General features: G+C 38.2%; 1 protein-coding gene and 1 non-coding gene across 2 annotated transcripts in view; one reads left to right on the top strand and one right to left on the bottom strand.

The window, feature by feature from the left end:
• Window positions 1-17280, bottom strand: part of LOC134667802 (solute carrier family 23 member 2) — a 52055-nt gene extending 34775 nt beyond the window's left edge. Inside the window, exons 1-4 of the mRNA XM_063525209.1 lie at window positions 17230-17280; window positions 10440-10562; window positions 7991-8111; window positions 1354-1587 (exon numbers count right to left, since the gene is read on the bottom strand). Of these exons, the coding sequence (XP_063381279.1) occupies window positions 1354-1587; window positions 7991-8111; window positions 10440-10562; window positions 17230-17280 (529 nt within the window). The remainder of the gene's footprint in view (window positions 1-1353; window positions 1588-7990; window positions 8112-10439; window positions 10563-17229) is intronic.
• On the top strand, window positions 6657-6728 carry Trnaa-cgc (transfer RNA alanine (anticodon CGC)). The gene has a single exon. It is a non-coding gene; the product is annotated as a tRNA-Ala (tRNA).
• Window positions 17281-22145: the final 4865 nt, after the last annotated feature.

The following is a 22145-nucleotide window of genomic DNA, read 5'->3' as shown; positions in this document are numbered from 1 at the left end:
CCATTCCAGACAATCTCCACACTCGACCCACTTTGTTATTGAGTCGTCATGCCTTATACCACGCATACAATACTTACAAATATAATAAGTATTTTGTAGCGCTTCTATTTCAATGTCACTTTCTATTGATGCTACCTTTTTCAAATGTCGTGCGTCAAAATGACTATATGGTTTTCTCTATCTCTGCCATAATTCTTCATCTTGAATAACTTTACTAGTTTTGGTAAGTTTTTTCTTTGGTATCTTGTTGAGTATTTCTTTCGAGATAGATTTAGTGTCGCGCATCAGATGTCTAATAAGCTGTGTACATTTCAAATTATGTTGGCCTTTTAATATCTCGCACTTCAGTTGGCCAAAATAATTTTCAACAGGAGAGTTACTTTCTCGTTTACTTTTCAATAAATTACTCCACAGTGGTGGTAATACATATGCCATGTATTTGGTAATAAATAATTCAAACATTTTGTGGTCTTTAAATTTATTTAGTGAATTTCCCTGTGAATCAAGCACTATAGTTGAAATAGTTGTCATGCATCTTATGTAAAAAAGACTATTTGCGTAGTTTGATTTGCCCCTATTGTGGGCAATTTTCGATGAAGTGACAGTTTGCATGTTCTCTAAGAGATCAACGTTATCCTGGTCACGGCAAAGACTTATAAGATTATTATAAGCATTTACAACATTACGTGTATAGTATTTTGTATTTAATAAAACGTATAGATTTGAGCCCGCTGGATGGACACTAAAGAAGGCCTGCCAGGGATCTATACAGGCGCCTATTATTAGGAAGGCGGAAAATCGTGCAGAATGGAGACCCTTGGTGCACAAAATAACGACCTCATGTGGTCGCGACCCTCATTCATGAGGAATCGAGGAAGAAGAAGGTGAAAACCGTATGTAAATCCGATCACTACTTTTTGAGTTTATCACGAACATACAGACACACACACATACGCGGCGAGTTCGTTTTACAAGGTGTAGTGATTCACCAAAAAACTGGCCTGAAATGATGATTATTACCATGACCCACCCACCCAATAAAGACTAGGAAATCATACCCCCACTTAGCACATATATAGTTATAAAACAGGGACATGATGGTCCGTCATGAATCACGTCAGACGGTCTCGGGTGGCCATAAATCTCGAATATTCGAGGAAACTTTGTTTTTACGTGTGTAATATCGTGGTTCCTCAACTCGTGGTTCTCAACTGTTCTCCGTTTCTCATCTGTCATGACTCTAACTCCTCAGTGGGAAGACCGTGCATACCGGCAGCCCTTACAATAGCAAGAAGGCGGCGCAATGCTAGAAGACTTTAATAAAGTCTGGACTTAGAGAGAATATCAACGTACCAAGAAAAACCTGGAACAGCGCCGACACAGCAATAGCCCCACTCAGCTCGCACATCCTGGTAGTCCACACGGTTCTTCTCTCCTCATCAGTCATGTCTTCTAACTCCTCAGTAGGAGGGCAGCGCCACGCAGGCAAGCCCAGGATAGCCAGAGTGGGGACGAGGAAGGAGATGGTGCCGCCCTGCACGATGGGCAGGCGGCAGCCGAAGGTCGCCTGCAGCCAGGTTATGAGACCTAGAAGGAACGCAAGTAAATAAATAAAAACCGCCGTTGTTAGACTGGAATTATGTAATGTAATGTAATGTAACGTTTATTTCAGACAAACAGTCCATATACATAATAATTACAAAAATAACTAAAAATAAATAACTAATTATCACCAATTCCTTAAATTAAATTAACACTTAAGTCATAATAAAATTAAATTTAAATTATTAAAATTCAAAAATTCAAAATTCACATTTAGACATTATAATTAAATTAAATAAAATTAATTAAAAATAAAAATAATAAAAACAAATGTAAATTTAAATTATGTATGTCAATTAATGTAATATAACCATGTCTCGATCAATAATTTTGAAATTTTGAAAATAAAATTAAAATAATATAGAATATTAAATTAAACTAAACAAACTAAGTTATGCAATCCGGGGCCTGACATGTAGGGCGATAAGCACTTTAGTGAGTGGACAGTCTAAACGGTTTGCTAATGCGTTGAGGATGCTAATATTGGAGCTGGCCCGCGCCCTGCGTGCCATCGAGGCGACCCGTTTACGCATAATGGCGTGAAAACCATCCGTGCGCGCCTCTGCGAACATGGCTGACGCACTACAGTAGCGCGGCAATCCCAACAGCATCCTGAACACATTATTATATTGAACTCGGAGGGCATGGATGGTCCGCTGCGTATAGTTGACCCACAGGCTACAGGTATAGAACGACTGACAGAAAGCTCTAAAGAGCGTGGTTTTTACTTCTGTAGTACACCTCGTAAACCTGCGCGCCAACATGTTGCTCCGGACCGCCAATGCCCGACGCTCCCTTTCCACGTCAATGTTGTCCGAAAGATCATCAGTGACCCAGTGACCCAGGTATTTGAACTTTGACACTCGCGTTAGTTGCGTTCCGCCTAGCGTAGCGGGCGGCACTGTGTCAACACGGTGTTTGCTACCGCGCGGATTAAACACTAGCAACTCGCTCTTTTTCGAGTTGTACCTGAGTCCATGGGCCCCCGCGTAGTCCTCGCACACACCGATTAGCTTCCTGAGAGCGCCAATCGATGGACTCAGCAGCACCATATCGTCCGCGTAACTGATATTATTGACACATGTTCCATCAATAGAACATCCGATTTTGGTTCTGCTGAGCTCAACGATTAGAGTGTTCATATATAAATTAAATAATTTTGGTGACGTCAGCCCTTACTCCGCATTCCAACCGGTACAAGTCCGAGCGCGAGTCCGCCCACCTGACGAAATTCGTTTGGTTATTGTACCAGTACTTAAACATGTCAATAACATCACCAGGCAGGTCAGTCTCGCACTCTAACTTGCTCCACAGAACGTCGTAGGCAACCAAATCGAAAGCTTTTGATAAGTCTAGGAAGCACGCATACACTGGCGTCTTCCTATCAGGGTAGTACTGCACAGTTTGCTTGAGACACAACACCGCGGACTCCGTGGACAAGCCAGTTTTGAAGCCAAATTGTGCGTCGTGCAACTTAACATGCTTCGTGAGTATTCTATCAAGCAAACTGTCCAGTACCTTAGCTACTATGGTCGCTAACGAGATGGGCCTATAGTTGGAGCTATCGGCTATGTCACCGGTTTTGTTTTTCACGAGAGGAACGACTATTGTTTTCGTCAAATCATTAGGCAAGTAAGCGTGCCTCATGCAAAGTGTGAAAAACATAGCCAGTACTCTCGGCAGGTGAGGTCCCGCGTGTTGCAGGTGCTCGACACTCAGACCGTCGTGACCAGGTGACTTCCCTCTAACCATGCTTTTTAATACTGCTTTTATTTCTTTGGCAGTAAAACTGGTTATCGGTTGTCGATCACGACTATCTGCATCGAGCACCCGCCCCTTAGCGCAACGCTGTGGGGGTTCGATTCTGAAAACATTTTTGAAATGGTTAGCAATAACACTCGGTTCGCTTAAACCATCAATATTCGCTGACCGACCCGGCTCAGGGTTAAGTTTTTTAGTACATTTCCAGAACTTACCAAAACTCTTGTTAACATGGTGAGTTGACAGCATATCCATCTTAATTTGCTCCTGATGGTTTTGGCACCATTTCAGCTTTAGTTTAAAGTTCCTCCTGGTCTCCACCATCTTCGTAAAGAGGGCCTTGAGATGGCTTACCATGAAATGCCCACTCCTGGAAACTGAGCCGAGCCTGTCCATGCACTTCCTTCACATACTTATTCCAACCCACAACGCGTTTAGATTTCTTTTTGGTATTATTGTTAGGTAAATTACAACTTAGCTCCGCAGATTCGCATAACTTACAAATAATATCCTTATACATACAGTCTAAGATTAATTTATGGCCAGAGTCATTGCACAACTTATCACAACAGCCTGCCAGCTCAGCAGGAAAATCAATATTTTTCAACTTCATGTTACATAATACAGTGTATGCTTCTATTTGTGATGGCTGCCTATCGCCCCAAATTATTTTGTTTGGTGAATTATTTGTAACGGCGGACCGCGGCCTGAGTACACTAATGTTACAAGTTATTTCTACTGGGAAATGGTCTGACCAGAATACATCGTGAAGTATTTTTACGCTAGAGACTGTGGGCCATGACGACTCCGTCACCAGAATATGGTCAAGCCAACGACGACACCCATGCGATTATGAAGTCCTTGGAGTGCTTCGACATCACCTAGCGTTTGTCCTGTACCATGACGAGGGCCTACAGAATATTAAACCTAACATTGAACTTCTACACAACGTGTCGCCTGTCAAGTTTTAGCTTTAGTATTAGCGTATTAGCTTTGTTAGACTATGTAATTAAATTAAATTAAATATCATGCGGTCAGCCTACTGGGCACACTGCCTGCTGGCGGCGAGTTAGAGGTTGTTTTTTATTTGTAGGGTTTTTAATGTACCTATATTTTAGAGTAAGTAAGTAAGTTGACGAACTCTGCTGAAAATTTTACCGCTGTATTGTTTTGGAACGAAGCCTATAGCTAATTGTGAGTTTATGTTCACTTCACGAATCCTGAGTTGTGGATATATACAATTATAGTCGTTGAATAAAAGTTTTAATTATCTATTTACTATAGGTATTAATAATACTCGCCTACATATGTACATCGTCGCCTGTTGCCCATAGTACGTTCAGCCAAGAAAGTGGTCTACCACTTTTCGATTCTATCATCTGATTGATAGAGTCGAAAAGTGGTAGACCACTTTCTTGGCTGACTGTACAAGCTTTGCTTATAAATAAATTATAAATAAAATAAGTGGAAAAAATCACTGCGACGCCCGATTTTTAACCTCGTGCCGCCCACCATACAAAATTATAGCCAAGGAAATTAGAATCTTGTTGTATTTTCAATTGGGTTCATTTTCATTTGTTCAAAATTTTTACGAGACAAATGAAATGCTACCTACTATCTTTTTAATTAAGGTTGACATTCCATCGAAACTAAGTGTACATCCTAATGTACATTGGGCGGCACGAGGTTAAACTTAATAGCATCGTTTGGCAGACGTTTCTGCTTAATACTTTATTAATTAAGCTTTGCTTAGTTTGGGGCTGGGTCGATGTGTATTAATAGCTATTGACCTTTGTTAGTTTATTTAAGACGTTAAAGAATTGCACCCACGCATAAAAAGGGTGAGGTATTTAAATTGATGTTGGCTGTCTAAAATGTTAATAATTATACATAGGTATATTGAAATGTAAAAATAATATTATGTAAGGTATTATTTTGTTTTACTTAAAATAATAGCCGTTTGCACAATGTTAGACTTTATTGTCGTTAACTGTGTACAAATGTACTAGACAATACAATGTAATGTGTAGACAAATGTAGAAGAGCGGGGCTTCCTGTCACAGGTATTATACATACCTACTTACTAGGAAGTCCCAACCATGAATGTGTTATGTTGTATACCTACTATTTAACGAAATAAATGCTTTTTTTGTCTTGTGCTTAGGTATTACAACTAGGTACTGGGTATTACACGTTGATCATGTTGATATTCTAAAGCAAATAAATTTTCGAATGTCCTAATATTTCATGACACATTCATCGTTTCCTAGAATCGACGACAGCATGTCTAGACATGGTCTGATGTCTAGACTAGAGGAACTTTTAACTTTATAATACTGATGCGCCCGTCGAAAATTTCAACGTAAAAAAAATCGAAAAAGTTAGTCACCCACCGATTTAAACTTTCACGATTTTTATACATTATTAAATTGTACAACGGGACTTAATCGCGTATTTAAGTTTTGTTATTACCTATATATTTATTTATTGTTTGTGTACACAACTCCTTATCGGGCTACATACACAATGTGGTAAGTTTATATGATTTTTTTAGGTATATAATACATTTTGGTCTTAAGGCTGTTCGTAGCATGCAGCAATGAAAGTTGCTCTTGTTCCGGATCGAGGACAAACAACATAGAGGTGCTTAGGCACAGAAAGTGCACTCTGAAGTCTAACTAATATGATTGTTATAGGCAGGGATCGGTACCGGTTTTTCGCAAAAACTTGGAAATAACCATATTTTTCGAATAATTGTATACTTAAATGTAGGACTCAGTTGTGTTTTGTGTTTTAGGTAACGACTTCATATTATTAGATTGCCCATTTAAAATTAATGAAGTAAATACAAACAATGAAAAAATACCGTTTTCGTTCCCATACAAAAAAAACCAGTATACGATCCCTGGTTATAGGACTTATAGGCTTTTTAAAACGTACGAGCCTCCCAGAAGAGGTCAATCGTTTACGCTCCGTAGCGAACGAAACGCTTATAGACCAAGAAAACTCTGCAACGATTTTGATAGCATACGCAGTACAAGTGTTATTTTAAACGTCAAACTTCTATGAAATTATGACCATACATGGTTTAAATTTCATAGAACTGAAGAAGTACTATAGGACCTTGAGTCTTAGGAGGTTATGATGACACTCCCTCACTTGTTCTGTTCAATTCAGTGCAAAGTTAGCTTAGACAGATTGTAAGGACTGTAAGTAGACTATCTGTAAATTATTGTCTATGGCACGATTGTGGCAACGCAGTGCAGTGGCAAATTTCGCTGGTTCTGAGCACCGGGGGTGTAACTCAGTGGTAGAGTGTCTGCTTCGCATGCTGAAAGTCCTGGGTTCAAATCCCAGCACCTCCATCCGTCACTTTTAGTTTTTTTTACAGTACACCCGGTGCTACATCACGACACCGGTGCTATAATAAGCACATTACGTAACTACGTCGAAAATTTAAGTACCTACTGATAATACGATATATTTAGATGTAGATTTATTTATTTCATGATATGAAATTACAAGATGAAGAAATACTGCACATATCGAAATCTACTAGTAATAGAGCGATAGGCACATGTAAGTATTGGAATCGAGCGCCTGATGGAAAGGTATGAGCAAAGTTGCTCCGATGTGAGTCCACCTACACAGGCGCTACGATATTTGTATTGTAGTAGGCTAGTAGGTATAGGCCCGAAGGAATTAACTTTCATATGTTTTATTGAAAATATACGACTTATATGTTTCCTGATAAAAAAAATAGCACTCAATGAATATTACTTTATTTTTAAACGCAACGTGACACTTATTGACACGACGTGTTAACTGTCAAAAGTGGTAAAGACTTAAGTACCTATTTTTTTTTACTCCTCTGACAGGGTCCATCCTGTAATTTTTATATTTAAAGTAATTAATAGTTTTATTCATCACTTCATCAGTATCTAGGAAAAGTCAATCTTATCTAGAATTTAATACATTAATCTCCTTATACTTATCTGTGTTGTGAGAGCAAACTATTAATTCAATTGCTTCCTGATGATTGCTATTGTGACTGCAAAAGGTAATCATGCTTACTCAAGTATGTTACTCGTAGTATAAATATAATAATAATATAACACTTTAAACTCTCTTGTTTTGTACACATCGCGTTGTGTCTTGAATTTTAAGGTAAATACAATGAAATTATATCGCGGTAGACCCGCTTGTGTATAATTCCTGAGCCGCTCACGCCAGTGTTGCGCCTAGCCGTCTTTACGATGGCGCATCAGGTGCCCATCTAACGAGTAGCGAGTCACCGCCTGCCTCCATAACACTGTATAACACAATGTTATGGCAGGTGTCCGGAACTCTTAGCAATAGCCCAGACTTATTTTCCACCCAAATTTAAACCATAGACTAGGACTCTTTCCATTTTTCTATAATAGCTCCCAATGTCTGCGTGCTGAAACCGGTTTACGGGTATTTATTTATGCACCCGTGAATGGCGTTCTACATGACATCAAAGCTCTCCAAGCGGCCTCTACGTGTTGGATCTATATCCCCACGCAGGCCTTATAAATGACCGGGCTTAAAAACCCGAGAGTTTGTAACGGAGATACAAGTAATAATAAACTACTTATTTGCAGACCTGTGACAAAAATCATAGTGGAGATGATGTTGGATCGATCAGGGTCTGTTTCTTGCATGCACAGCGCGGGACAGAGGATGAAGGGGATGGCCACGATGGCTCCGATCATCGTCAAGTAGTGCTGGAACAAATTATTTGGTTTATAAGAGCCACCTCACACCTGTGTCTTTTGAGCGTCGGCGTCTAGACGACGCTATGGAAATAGTAGATTGTTAACCAAGGGTGGAAAGGCACCCATTTCTGTCGAGGTAGTTTGGCGCTCGAACGCAGTGAGAGCGCCAATAGCCCGAGACAGAAATGGTGCCTTTCACCCGAGTTAAACACTCTACTTTTCATATCGAATGCGAGGAAACCAAACAAGACAAGGCAATTTCGCAAAATCAGTAATGGAAGTACCTAATAGATCTACGGCCATGATTTATTTTCCGTAGGACTTACTTGCAATCGGAGACTTTACAGGTGTGATTAATAACCCCTAGCGAAAATCATTTAGATTGCAATATTTACGAAAACACACATTTTTTAACAAACTGCAGTAATTTTTAAATGATTTTTTCATTATAGTATGAAAATCAGCGGGATTGCCTCTTACTTTTTAATTTTATACTTTTTCGTTCTAAAAGCCGCAACAGACTACCGGACCGCACCGCGACCTTGGTGCGCCGCACCACGTAATAACATAATAAAAGTATTTTAAATATTAAATAACAATTTAATTAATAATATAAGTAATTTTTTTCTTGTATTTTATTTTATTTTCATGAATATAGTGCTAAATATCTTTAAAAATCAATTTAATATCGTACAAACGTTTAACTGTGGCTGTATAAGATTCTGCCTTTGCCCATTTACGCAAGTGTAAGGTTTAAAAAAATATTTTTGGTGTATTCCTTTTAGTTCTCGCCTTATGAAATCGAGTAAATAGAATTCAACGAAATTAATCAAGAATAATTTGTTTTTAACAATTCACTTATATCATTTTTTATAAAAAAAGGATCAACGTGGGATTAATAAAATTAAACAATTACCAATTGTTCCAGGCGAGGAAATAAAGACACTATTTTTCCATTTTGTTTCCACCCAGTTGTTCGTGGGACGGGGACGCAGAGGAGTACACCACTTTTCTGCACTAGAGCATAAACGTATCACTTTCTGCGCACCTTTTAGAACAACAACGACCCACTTTCAGAGCATGAGATATGAAAAAGGCATTGCTGTATAGTTGCGTCAACGTTACGTTGAGCAGCAGCCGTAGACTTGCCTAGACGCCGACGCTCAAGAGACGCTAAGTGTGGCGTGGCCCTAAGGGGGCAAAGTTGTTGTTTAACTCCTTGTGTTGATAACCGAGCAAGCGAAAGGTTCCAATATTGAAGCACGAGCTTAACGAGAGGTTCGAAAAGTGGAATTTTGAGCGTTGCGAGGACCAAAGCACGAGGGTAAAACAAACTTTGCTACTGAATATGTTCTAGTCTCATTGGAGTTTTATAATAGCTAAAATAACGAACATAATAAATATATGTACCTAATATAATATGACGAAACCCAACGCGTGCTTCGTATGACTATGCGGCATCCTCAGGAGATATTAGGTACGGGACAAACTTAATATTAAGAGTCGTGTCGTTCGTACTGGTATACCTATTGTTGTTTTCGTGCCGAAACAGTTCCAAAGTTATAATAAGCTTGTTTCCGAATATGAATTTTAGTAAGCACTGACGCAATTTCTTTGTAACATCACTCATCTATAAAACCCCTCTCCGCTCAGTGTTCCTTTTTTTAATGAAGCGAGAATGATGTTTTGGGGGTTTATTACCCTGGCCCCCGGGCCCAAAAATTTATGAAAAAATTTACCTTAAATAAAAAAAATTTGCTCGTACCTTAGTGATTCGAGCTTATGCCGATGAGTCAAAAAGGTTTCAAAAACCGGGCAAGTGCGAGTCGGACTCGCGCACGAAGGGTTCCGTACCATAATGCAAAAAAAAAACAAAAAAAAAACGGTCACCCATCCAAGTACTGACCACTCCCGACGTTGCTTAACTTTGGTCAAAAATCACGTTTGTTGTATGGGAGCCCCATTTAAATCTTTATTTTATTCTGTTTTTAGTATTTGTTGTTATAGCGGCAACAGAAATACATCATCTGTGAAAATTTCAACTGTCTAGCTATCACGGTTCGTGAGATACAGCCTGGTGACAGACGGACGGACGGACGGACGGACGGACAGCGAAGTCTTAGTAATAGGGTCCCGTTTTACCCTTTGGGTACGGAACCCTAAAAATGGGGGCCTTATCGACAAATGCCATTCGAAACTTAAACAAGTACTATATAACTGACAATTTTGTTTTGTGACACACACTTTTATTGCTAACTTTAGGTACTTCTTCTCATTTGCCAGACAGTGTTTTGCTTCTGGTGGCCTGGTAATGGTCCTCATAATTGTAAAGCCAACCTGTAAAGCCATGAAGATGCACAGATACCAGGCGGGCACGTCGTCGATGCCGTAGGTGACGTTGCCCTCGCGCGCCTCGCTCTCCTGCTTGCCTGGTACATCCTCAGTTTCTGGTTCGCTAAACTAAAAAAAATGTTTTTAGCACATGTATACGCGTAAGTTATAGTTAGGTGTTTATGATATAAGTGCGAAAAATAGGAAATTCGTAGAGTGGCGAATTTTAAAACACGACAGAACAGAAGGGAGTACCTATACGTGACACGTGTTCTGTAGTCACTAGGCACCATGTAAGTACTAAAACACTCATGCACAATAAAAATGACTCACTATGTCTATGTACAATTATCGCCTTACGGGTTAGATAGTAACCCGTTTCCAGTGTGCACAAGTGTATTAGTACGAGACATTTGCAAGTAGTCTCAACAAGGTTATGGGTTTCATGGCCTACGGCGGTCCCTTCCGATACTTGTTAGAGTTAAGAATTATCAATGTGGTGCTAACTATCAACAAATTGAGGGTCATTGGAATATACCATATCTGTCAAACTAATCACAGAGTCTCAGAGTTATAAATAAATAAATAAATATTATAGGACATTTTTACACAAAATGACTAAGCCACACGGTAAGCTCAAGAAGGCTTGTGTTGTGGGTACAACGATATATATAATATATAAATACTTAAATACACAGAAAACAACCATGACTCGGGAACAAATATCTGTATCATAATACAAATAAATGTCCTTACCAGGATTCGAACCCGGGACCATCGGCTTCATAGGCAGGGTCACTACCCACTAGGCCAGACCGGTCGTCAAAAGTTAAGTTAAGCGGGCAAGGCGTGCAAAATAATCTGAACACGCTATAATGCAGCTTACTTGGTTGGTATGGGGTTTATTTTCGAGTTTCAATTATCCGGGTTTCAGTTATTATTATGTTTCATGGTACCTAAGTAATATTACGTAACGGCCCAATTCGAGCAATGCTGAAGTGTAAGGGAAACTTTCATTAAACTTTCAAAACTATAAGTAGGTATATGCCCCTAAAATGCCTAAGGTACTACCTAATTATCCGCTAAGTATTAGGTACCACTTACAGCTTAATTTGAATAACTAACTAGATATAACTTACATTTACTTCCATTTCACAACACTTTTATTTTTACAACTCAAAAACTTAGATAGGTACCCATCCACCTTATATGTATTATAACGTTATTTAATAACTGCACTACACTACACGGGCTCAATAAACTAAAGAGAATTTCAGATTCTGACACATAAAAGTGTTATATTTTGATTTATCACTAAGGTAAACGTATATACCTATCACTAGTGGGACTAGATGCAATCTAAGAAAAGTAAGAAATAAATAAATAAACAAAAGAATATCGAGACGCTACACCGTACACCATATTTGTGTGCTGAACATGTGTGTATCAAAACACAACTGAAGCTACTCAAATACTATCATCGAGCAATTAAAGTGTAATATAAGGACGATTCATACTTTACACAAAGAAGAAAAACGTTCGAATGGAATCGCCATTCGCACCAAATGCCACTTACAATATTTTTTTTTTTTGTAATTTACTCACATGATTGATATTTTTCAGTGACCTCTATTTTTATAATAAAATAAGGGCAGCTGGTAACTACAGTTGCCAAAAACATGTAAAAAACGAATATTTTTACGCCATTAAAATTTCGGTAAAGGAACCTGACGCAGAGGCCAAAATCAAAATTCTGCTAACACGGTCTTGCACATTGTCTTATTAATTTAACCGGTTCAGTAAATGATCATATCCGGCTCGAAGGACCAATAAATTATAACCTCTTGTCGCCCAGAAGTCTATAAAAAAGTCTCCCAGTCCATTCTATTAGGCCAAGCAATAAGAAGTTATAGAGGGAAATGCTAGGAACACAATTTTTGACTCCGTAACTTTGTTTGGACTAGTTAGGAGGTGAACATATCAAAAGTCCCCGGCCGTAGCCCCGGTGCTGGGGGGTAGAGGGGGAAAGGTCTCATTTTTCGGTTTTTCACTTATATCTTGGAAATTGATACCATAAATGAATTCAGCATCCCCGATTTATACGAAAATGATACCAAACATGGCCTAACAGCTTCACTGACGTAGATATCAAGATAAAATTAAAATCCCTAAATAAACTTTCAAGAGCGGGTATCTCAAAAACTATTCATGATATCGAAAAACTTGACAGGATAAAACTTGTAACTAATTTTATCAGCTTTCGGTTTGTCTTAGTAGTCATGTCGCTAAGACGCAAAGTTTCCAAGATATCAATGAAAAACCGAAAAATTCGACCTTCTTTCCCCCCTCTACCCCCCCAGCAGCGGGGCTACAGCCGGGGACTTTTGATATGTTCACCTCCTAACTAGTCCAAACAAAGTTACGGAGTCAAAAATTGTGTTCCTAGCATTTCCCTCTATAACGTTTTTTGAGCATTCATTTCTTGACCTATATATTGAATCTGTATTTGGTCTTCGCAAGTTTTTATATGACGGCTAGATGATATAATAGGTGTAGGTACAGTCAGCTGCAATAATATGTTACTCTTCGAAGGCCGCAAAAATATGTGACACACTCTTATAGCTCTACAAATAAGATCGTGTCAGATATTTTTTCAGCCTTCGTTGTGTAATATATTATTGCAGGTGACTGATGGACCTTAATTTACGTTTCAACGCAGCGCATTGCGTGTGAATAGTCCTTTAGAACATTCCAGATAGTTTTAGCTGACTGAATGTGATTGCTCCCGACGAGAAATATTCTCATATTCTGCATACTATTACAAGTAATTTGAACTGTCAAGCATGGCGCTGTGTGGCCAAGTGGCCATTGTATAGTGTGATTGACTGATTACTGTGACGTGATTGATAATTGCTTGAGTACTCATAATCTTATTACCTTCATCTGATGGAATTTAATGTATCATTTCCATTATCTAAATGGTACATATTCATTAATATCATTAACTTTCAATGATGTAGTTGTTAATCAAATGGAATGTTAGCCGTAATGTTGGCGTATGCGTGTCTGTAGGTACGGACTACTACGGACCATGTATAATTATGACCATTATACCCAATACCCAAGTAGTATCGTATCAAGTATCAATATCGCTTAACCCGACAGAACTTCATAGTAATACTACCACACTCTGACTTTGAAGAGCAGACCTCGTAAAGCAATTGGGTAGGTAAAGTTTTTTGAAGATAGGCAAATTATATTTTTTTCCGATAGTATTTATTATAGCGATCACGGAAATGCAGCTCTTTTATTTTTATTTCATTTTATTGATTAAATATAATTTTTTAAATGATCGATATGACGTTTGTGAGATGGAATGGCAGATCCGAGTAATTCCTTTGCACGTAGTAAATGGGACGAGATAGAAAAAAAAACGATGTCAACTGTCAGTGTCACTTAGCTCTCATTCCCGAAAAATAACGGACAAGCCTCATGTTACCTTGCGAATTGCTATTAATGTTATCATTGAGATTTTCGACGACCTCAGCACGACCCACGGACTTCTGATTCCCCACGACATCTGCGCGTATTTGGACAAAGATTGAATTTACTTTCGATAACTTGGCACTGCATAATAAAATTATTGGACAACGTTTTCTTCCCCACCCCTACACGACGGCCCCTACGCTGACCCTTGGACAGAGTTTTGCAAGAAAAATAAGCGAGTTCATACGAGATTGCGAGCAGATTCTACAAATTTGAAATTATTATCATAACAGTGATAAGCACAATGCCGTTGAATTAGAGGAGCAATGGCCGTACAGGAGTACGTATCCGTGAAATACATAGGTACATAAAACTTTCTTCACTTGTGTTTTGATTTTTATTATAAAATTGCCATGAGCTGTTAAGTTCGTAAACAAGCAATCGGTCTAATTTTTTCTAACAATTTCAACCATCTGTTAGTTTTGTGTGGTTATCCTCATTTTATGAATGTTGTTCTTATTTTCAGGTGGATGTAAACATTCATTGGCGGTATTATACTGCTGGCTAATTAGAACCATTGAGCCATGACATACTTCCTTGCAGTGTTATTCGGCTAAGCCTCGAGCATCCTGTGAATCTGAAGGATATAATTATTTCCATAAAAAAGAGCAATCGAATTAGGACCAAGATATCCCGAGAATCTAAAGACATTTTATAAAAAATGCAATAAAATGAAAATGGGAGACTCTCTTATTTTAACAATGTTACAAGATCATGACAATGTTATGGTCTATACTTATTAAAATTTTAAAACCAACATGTCTTTATCTTTGACTTGAAAATAAATATCTATTATTATTATATGTCAAATTATCGTGAACTCGATGTTGCTTAAGGCGTATCCAGATTAGTCAATTTTTCGCCAATCTGATTAAATTGCCCGATCGAATCGGGACGTACGGACGCAAACGCCAATTTGGCTCGCCGAATTCAACCGCCGATAATGACCGATAAAATGAGGTGCGGACACAAGAACACCAATTTGTGAGGCTAGTATTTTCGTTATGGGGCATTTTTTCAATTTAAATGGCTCTAATATCACCATAAATCTAAAATTGGAGATTGACGCTAATTTCATTTCTGATCAAATCGACCGATTTGATCAGTCCCGTCTGGATACCGCTTTAGCACCGCGAAAGGGCGCTGCGCGGTGCGCGCGGATTGACGCATGCGCGTACCGTATGCTTAGTATCTATGGTAATATAATTTAAAAAAATATGCAGATAAAAGGCGGCAAAGTTTATTCGTTGTGCAATACTCAATAAGTTACCGCTTGTTATTTTAATACTCGTAATAAACAAAATGAGTTCAAGTGACGAAAACGACCTGGAATAGACGGCACACCGCCTCATTTGAAAGCAGAAGCAAACTTAATAATGAATAACTAGCTTCCTGCTAAGTCCAGGGACAAATACAACAGGACTTACGACATGCTCATGCTGTGGAAGGACACAAGAAGGACAGCCAAAACGCAAGAAACACCTACTCTGAAAGTGGATTTTAGCGTATTTCTGTTACCAAGTGAAAACTAAAAAGCCATCTACATTTAATATAAACTAAGAATATGCGTTGTTTTTTTAATTGTATTCGCGTCACTTTACCCCTATTAAATATGCTTTACGAAATTGAATTTGTTTTATTTCCTCACATAATTTGAGAATAGTGCTTACTATGTATACCTCAATGGAAGCAAAAATATAGTATTTTTGCGAGTTGATACACTTGCTACTTGTGTATAGTGGCAAATGTATTAAACCCGCAATCAACACTAATCAATATGTAAACAGGCCCCAACGTGAAGCACATTTACCCTACAGACATACTTATCCATATTGACCATATTTGAACCTCTCAACTCTCTTCAAGGGCACGCCACACAGCGTGATTCTATATACTGTTGTAATGTTAATGCTTAAGGATAATAATTTGTGGATTTATAAAATAAAACGAAACGAAATTTACTGGATTTATATTATATTATTTTGGATTTATATTATAAGTTTTCTAAAGTACAGTCGCCATCAGATATATTGGTGCAGCTAGGATGCTCATAAATATCTGAACACGCCTCTATTATCAGGGCGTGCGTGTTCAGATATTGTGAACACCTTGCCGAGCCCATATATAATAGCCAATAACGACCTAGTTATAAGTTATAAGACTATTACAATCTTAATCATTATGTATGTATAATACAACAATCACGTTTATATAGTCCTCACAAACGTATAAGTTACCATTTTGGCCAATATATCTTCAAAGCTTGGCACCGAATCGCTGTTAAAGACTTTGGTGTGCTCAAATACGCTGAATTTGGAAAGTAACGTCTGTACTGTCTTGTAGACGGTACGACGCACTTTGAGTTCATCTCTGTAATATTCTATTTCCATTCGAACGTTTCCGGGATCGTCTCCATCTATTGTGTTGATAGTGAGATCCAAAATGACTCGTGTAGCAGTCCAAGAGTCGTGGTGAAGGCGTTAATGAAAATGTTCTCCAAGAAGCAGTGCCAAGTAGTCGAAAGCATCGTTATCATTATCAAAATATCCGTGTTGAGCGTGCTAGGGACGTTAAAAATACTTATTCTAGAAATCACACCGACATCCAATTACAAGAAAACACAAATGTTTCGTCCGACCATTATTTTCCAATTATTTGCAAGTTATTTTCCAAGAATGACACTGACAGTTGACATCGATTTTTTTTCTATCTCGTCCCATTTACTACGGCAAAGGAATTAATTACTCGAATCTGCCATTTCACCTCACAAACGTCATATCGATCATTTAAAAAATTATATTTAATCAATAAAATAATATAAAAATAAAAGAGCTGCATTTCCGTGATCGCTATAATGAATACTATCGGGAAAAAATATAATTTGCCTATCTTCAAAAAACTTTACCTACCCAATTGTTATCAATCAACATTATGGTTCTCTTTGTAGTTTCAAGTGGAATCCCGCCATGGTATATGTACTGTAAAGGTTTACAACCTTTACAGTCTTTTTTAAATCTGTGACTGGCTAGTCACGATATTCAAATTTAGAATTTTAAGCCCGCTGTCAAATGGAACGCGGTGCGCAATTGGCATTCGATTAGAGGTAGCCATCGAGTGTAGATACATATAACTAGAAAGAAGTGATAGGTATCTTGTGTTTCATCCATGCCCACAGCGTCCTCCCAATAGGCCGTCCCGTTCCCTTTACAGTACCTACATATAATGGGGTATAACAATCCTGCAATCTTACCATATCACTCACAATGTTCTCCAAGCCCAAGTGTACGTTGTGGTGCGGCATGGTACTACTGTAATGAGGCGAGGGCTGAAAATATAACGTTTATTTGTGGGATGTATTCAGTAATGCAAGTTGGTAGATTCTGGGCTGCTACGCTACACGTAAACTGTTTCAGAAGACCTTCTATAATAATAATCTAGGTATAAATATTTCTGAGTCTAACGCTCCATTTCTATCCATGAATAGAAGTTTCTTAGGAAAAACCTAAAAGTCATAAAGGAGCTGTGTAAGATTAAGTATGAAAAAAAATTATGGTTCAATTTTTTAGTGTTCCGTACAAAACTTTGTTTACGGAACACTTATGGGATCACTTCGGTCTTGCAAATCAGTTAAATACGTTTTTCTCAGAGACCGTTTGACATAGATACCTAAAATTTGGAATAGTTATAGCAATTACCACCACTCATATTGTAAAGAAGTCGAGACTGCTTATTTCTTATTAAAGGGGGAAATTTAGGGGGTTGAGAGGGGTAGGCTGAAACTTTTTTCATTTGTAAGAATCGTGTGGGGTACCATTAGAAAGCTTGCAAAAAATTGAGTCGATGGACTGATTTTGACTTCATTTTAGACTGCAATAGTTTCGTCAAAAAATGCATTTAAAGTTGCAAGTTTTCATACAAAAATTTTCACCTCTGTCCTGGCGATTTTCGCGAAAACTATAGCTAACAGACAGCTGACCAGTCAATACCCAACTTAAAGAAGCATGGAGACGGCGGGAAAATTATCAGCTTAACTTTATCTTTATTAGTTTTTCAACTGCAGCTTGACCTTTGGTTGCTTAGGGCTAGCTAACTGATGCTTACACTGGTCAATTCATATTAGGCGCGAAACATCCTTAGTTAAAACTTTGGCATTGAAATTTATGACTTATGTCTTTGACACAAAGTTTAATTCTGCTTGCTTATTTTTGTGGGATATTTAATTTTATCTCAATAGCCTACTATAAGTATGAGAGAGATATACAAAATACGACCTTATTATATTGCAAATAAGTTTCAATTTCGAACGGGCTTTCCAACCAATGGACTAGGCAACTCAAAAATCTGAAAAATTCAAATTAAGAATTCCGTTCTTGACTGTCGTTGTGTTTTTTTTTTCCACAATAGGACACATAGAGTTAGTAAGGCGTATAGAGATAATAAAGTCATTTAATATTTATGAACAGCTTTGGCCTCATGTATAGATTTTATTGAGAGTATCTGATTCGTCGAAACAATATACACAATATTCCTTTTCATTAAGTACCATTACATTTCTGTATTAATTGTATAATTATAATATCTATTAATTATATTCAGTACTTATGTATATTTTTGAACGGATCGGTGAGCAACAAGATTCAGGGCTATAACCGCGAAAATAGAAGTTCGCAAATTGCGAGCATTTTTCTCTGTCACTCTAATTACGCCTTCATTGGAGTAAAAGAGAAAATCCCCGCAAATTGCGAATTTCGGTTTTCGCGGTAGCCCCTCAGTCCTGTTACGAGAAAATAATTTTGGAAGACATTAATAGTATATGACAGTTAAATATCACAGTTTTTAGAAACAAAGGTAAAATTGACGAAATATTTAAAGCAACCCGATCTTGTTTTTTAGCAGTTCTAAATAATATTAAAGTCTATATATGTATATGGCATAGAACTAGAAACAAAATCAAATAAAAAATAATAATGAGTTCTAAATTCAAATTGAAGGAGTATACATTTAAGGTATTATAGGCCAAGCGCGCACAACGATATTAATTTTTGCGACACGATTTTAGAATCGCGCTGTAATATATCGCAGGAAATTCACAGCGCGCACTGCGATGAAAAAGTCGACGATTTGTTAATTCTCAACATGGATTTCGTACCAGTCGCTTGTCATGAAACGTGTCTTTAATATGCGATTGCTGTATGACTTTGAGCATTTATAACACAAAGGTGATCCCCGTCTATTTCCATAATTAAATGGTCAACATCTAGCGTCTCATTTTGAGACTCCATTGGAGATGCAGGTGCTCTCGGCACCTGCATCTCCAATGGAGTCTGTGTTGGGGTTTGGAGAGCGAAATGCCGACTGAGGTCCGGCCGGGGTGCGATTTTATTATCATAGTGCGCGCGGGGCCATACAACTCCGCATGCTGCAATTCACTTTGCGACAATCGCGTCGCGAACAATCGCGGAAAAATGTGACAAATCACAATTTTAAAATCGCTGCGATTTTTTTGTTGCATATGCGCGCACTAACATATAAACACATACGTTGCATTTCTGCGACAAAATTATCGCAGGACAAAAAATCGTGGTGCGCGCTTGGCCTTACTCTAAATTATTATAATAAATCAAGTATTCGCGAGATGCTCGACTTCGGTATTCAAACACAAAGCAATAGTACAAGAATCTAACTAAATGCAAAGGCCGAAGGAGCGATTCGAAGATCCGAAGCGTCCGACAGACGCGCGCCTCCCGTAACTTTTCCAAGTATTTTTAAGTACAAGTGTCTAAGTCGCAAGATCCAAAGGCTGAAGTCGCATTGGGCCGAAAGCCCGAAGCATCCAGGAGGTCAGTTCTAAACACAGGTAATTAATACAAGTGTCTAAATGCGAAGGCCGGAGGCCGAGCTCCGCGTAGGGCCGAAGGCCCGAAGCCTGCAAGATGTCAGTGGTTAAACACAGAACTGACAGCCTGAACGCTTCGGGCCTTCGGCCCTACGCGGAGCTCGGCCTTCGGCCTTCGCATTTAGATACTTATACTATTGTTCTGTGTTTAAGTACTAACATCCTGGACGCTTCGGGCCTTCGGCCCTACGCGGAGCTCGGCCTTCGGCTTTCGCATTTAGACACTTGTACTATTGTTCTGTGTTAAAGCACTGACATCCTGGACGCTTCGGGCCTTCGGGCTACGCGGAGGTCGGCCTTTGGCCTTCACATTTAGACACTTGTACTATTGCTCTGTGATAAAACGATGACATTTTGCTAAAGCTCGGCCTTCGGCCTTCGCACTTAGACACTTTGTACTATTGTTCTGTGTGTGTAGTTGAATACGGTATCCTAAAAATAGGGAAACAACCTCTGTAAAATGTAACGATGCGAGCGGTACGGCTACCATCAGTTTGGCATTGACATAAACGCTACCGTGGGCGTGAACGTAATTTACTTTCTATGTATCTCGCTCGTACTGACATATTAGTGCGAAAGAGATATACCTATAGGAAGTAAATTACGTTCACGATATCGTTTATGTCAATGCCAAACTGACGGTAGCCGTACGGAACACTAAATGCCTCGAGCTATCTCGGACTTGGCCAAATTATATTTTCTTGTTTCCAGCTTTCCACCCTTGTGCAGATTAACAAAAATTTATTACATTAAAACAATCATAAGTACATAGGCAAAGGGTTAGGTAATACATATGTGGGTAGGGTAGAAAAGTGGTTTCAATCGATGTGTGGAAGGGCGGTTCAATTTATAAATTTTTTTCTTGTTTCCATCTTTCCACCCTTGTGCAGTAAGTAGCAGATTTTTCTAAGCGGTTTAAAAGGATATAATTATGTAGATGACATTTTGAGCCCTTCGGCCGCTTATCTATATCTACATACCTATCACTTTTCTTTATAAATCTTAGCAAAACCTGGTACATTTTTTGTTTGAAATTAAGATTTTTTATTTTAGGTATTATGAAATTATGATTACTTAGGTTAATTATAATAAGTAGGTACTAACCAACCTTAATATTGTCCAGCACATCCAAAAAAATACACGACTATATTTCACTGGCACTAATACTAAATCACTTTGAATACACAGATTTTATCAAAATTAATTTATAAGGACTTTATTTTTTAAGTATTTACAAACTACACACAGGTAGGTATAACATTTTAAGTAATCAGAACTTTTCTCAGAGGACCGACTGCGTGAAGTGAGGCACTATATTGATATGCATGAACAAGATCAGTACGTATAAGTATACGTAGACTTAACAATATTTAAGACAAATGAAGACGGTGTTTTATTTAGGTACCTGTTTTGAGAGCGTCTTGTTTAAGAGCGAGTACCCCCGCGATTGTGTATTAAATTAGCACAAGATTAACTTGTCGCTTGTCAATATTGATGTTTGATGTTATCGTAGTCATATAGCAATACTATCGTCTTAACTAATTGATAAATATGTACCTAAAATTATTCTCCGATCTCCGATAGCGCCTTTACCCGCGTATATAGAACGAGTTAAAATGGTTCAACGCCATTTTCTTGGGAGATGAATTCGAAATTCTTAGTTGTTTTAATAGGGGACAAAGTAGTTGTTTGTCCCCTCCTGCTAAAATTTATACCCAAGCAAGCGAAATATTCTAAAACCGAATAGTCCAATAAATTGGAATCTTGAGCGTTGCGAGGGTTTCAACGCACGAACTAGCTAGGGTTATCACTACACCTTATAAAACATAGTCCCCCGCAGCGTCTGTCTGTTTATGTGTTCGCGATAAACTCAAAAACTACTGAACGGATTTTCATGCAGTTTTCACTTATCAATAGAGTGAATCTTGGGGAAGGTTTAGGTATAATTTGTTAACCCGTGCTAAGCCGGGGCGAGCCGCTAGTCGAAATTATATTTTCACAAGAAAACACTTGACATTGAAATACTATTAGCTACAAATAACTATTTAAAAGATACTTTAAAAACCAGTTAAGTACTTAATTTTCATTATCGGTTTGGTCATAAACAAACCGCCAGTCACGAGGAGCATAATATTGGTTGCAATAATGACTAGTAATAATAAAACATACAGTCAGCAGCATAAGTTTTTAAGTGGGCGAGGTGTTCAAAATGAACTTAACACACCTTTACTCTTAAGAGAATAAGTGTGTTGGCAGGCGTGGCTCACTCC

The sequence above is a fragment of the Cydia fagiglandana genome, chromosome 9 (genome assembly GCF_963556715.1).
Source record: "Cydia fagiglandana chromosome 9, ilCydFagi1.1, whole genome shotgun sequence".
NCBI lineage: Eukaryota > Metazoa > Arthropoda > Insecta > Lepidoptera > Tortricidae > Cydia > Cydia fagiglandana.
This window is presented reverse-complemented; position numbering and strand designations above follow the sequence as displayed.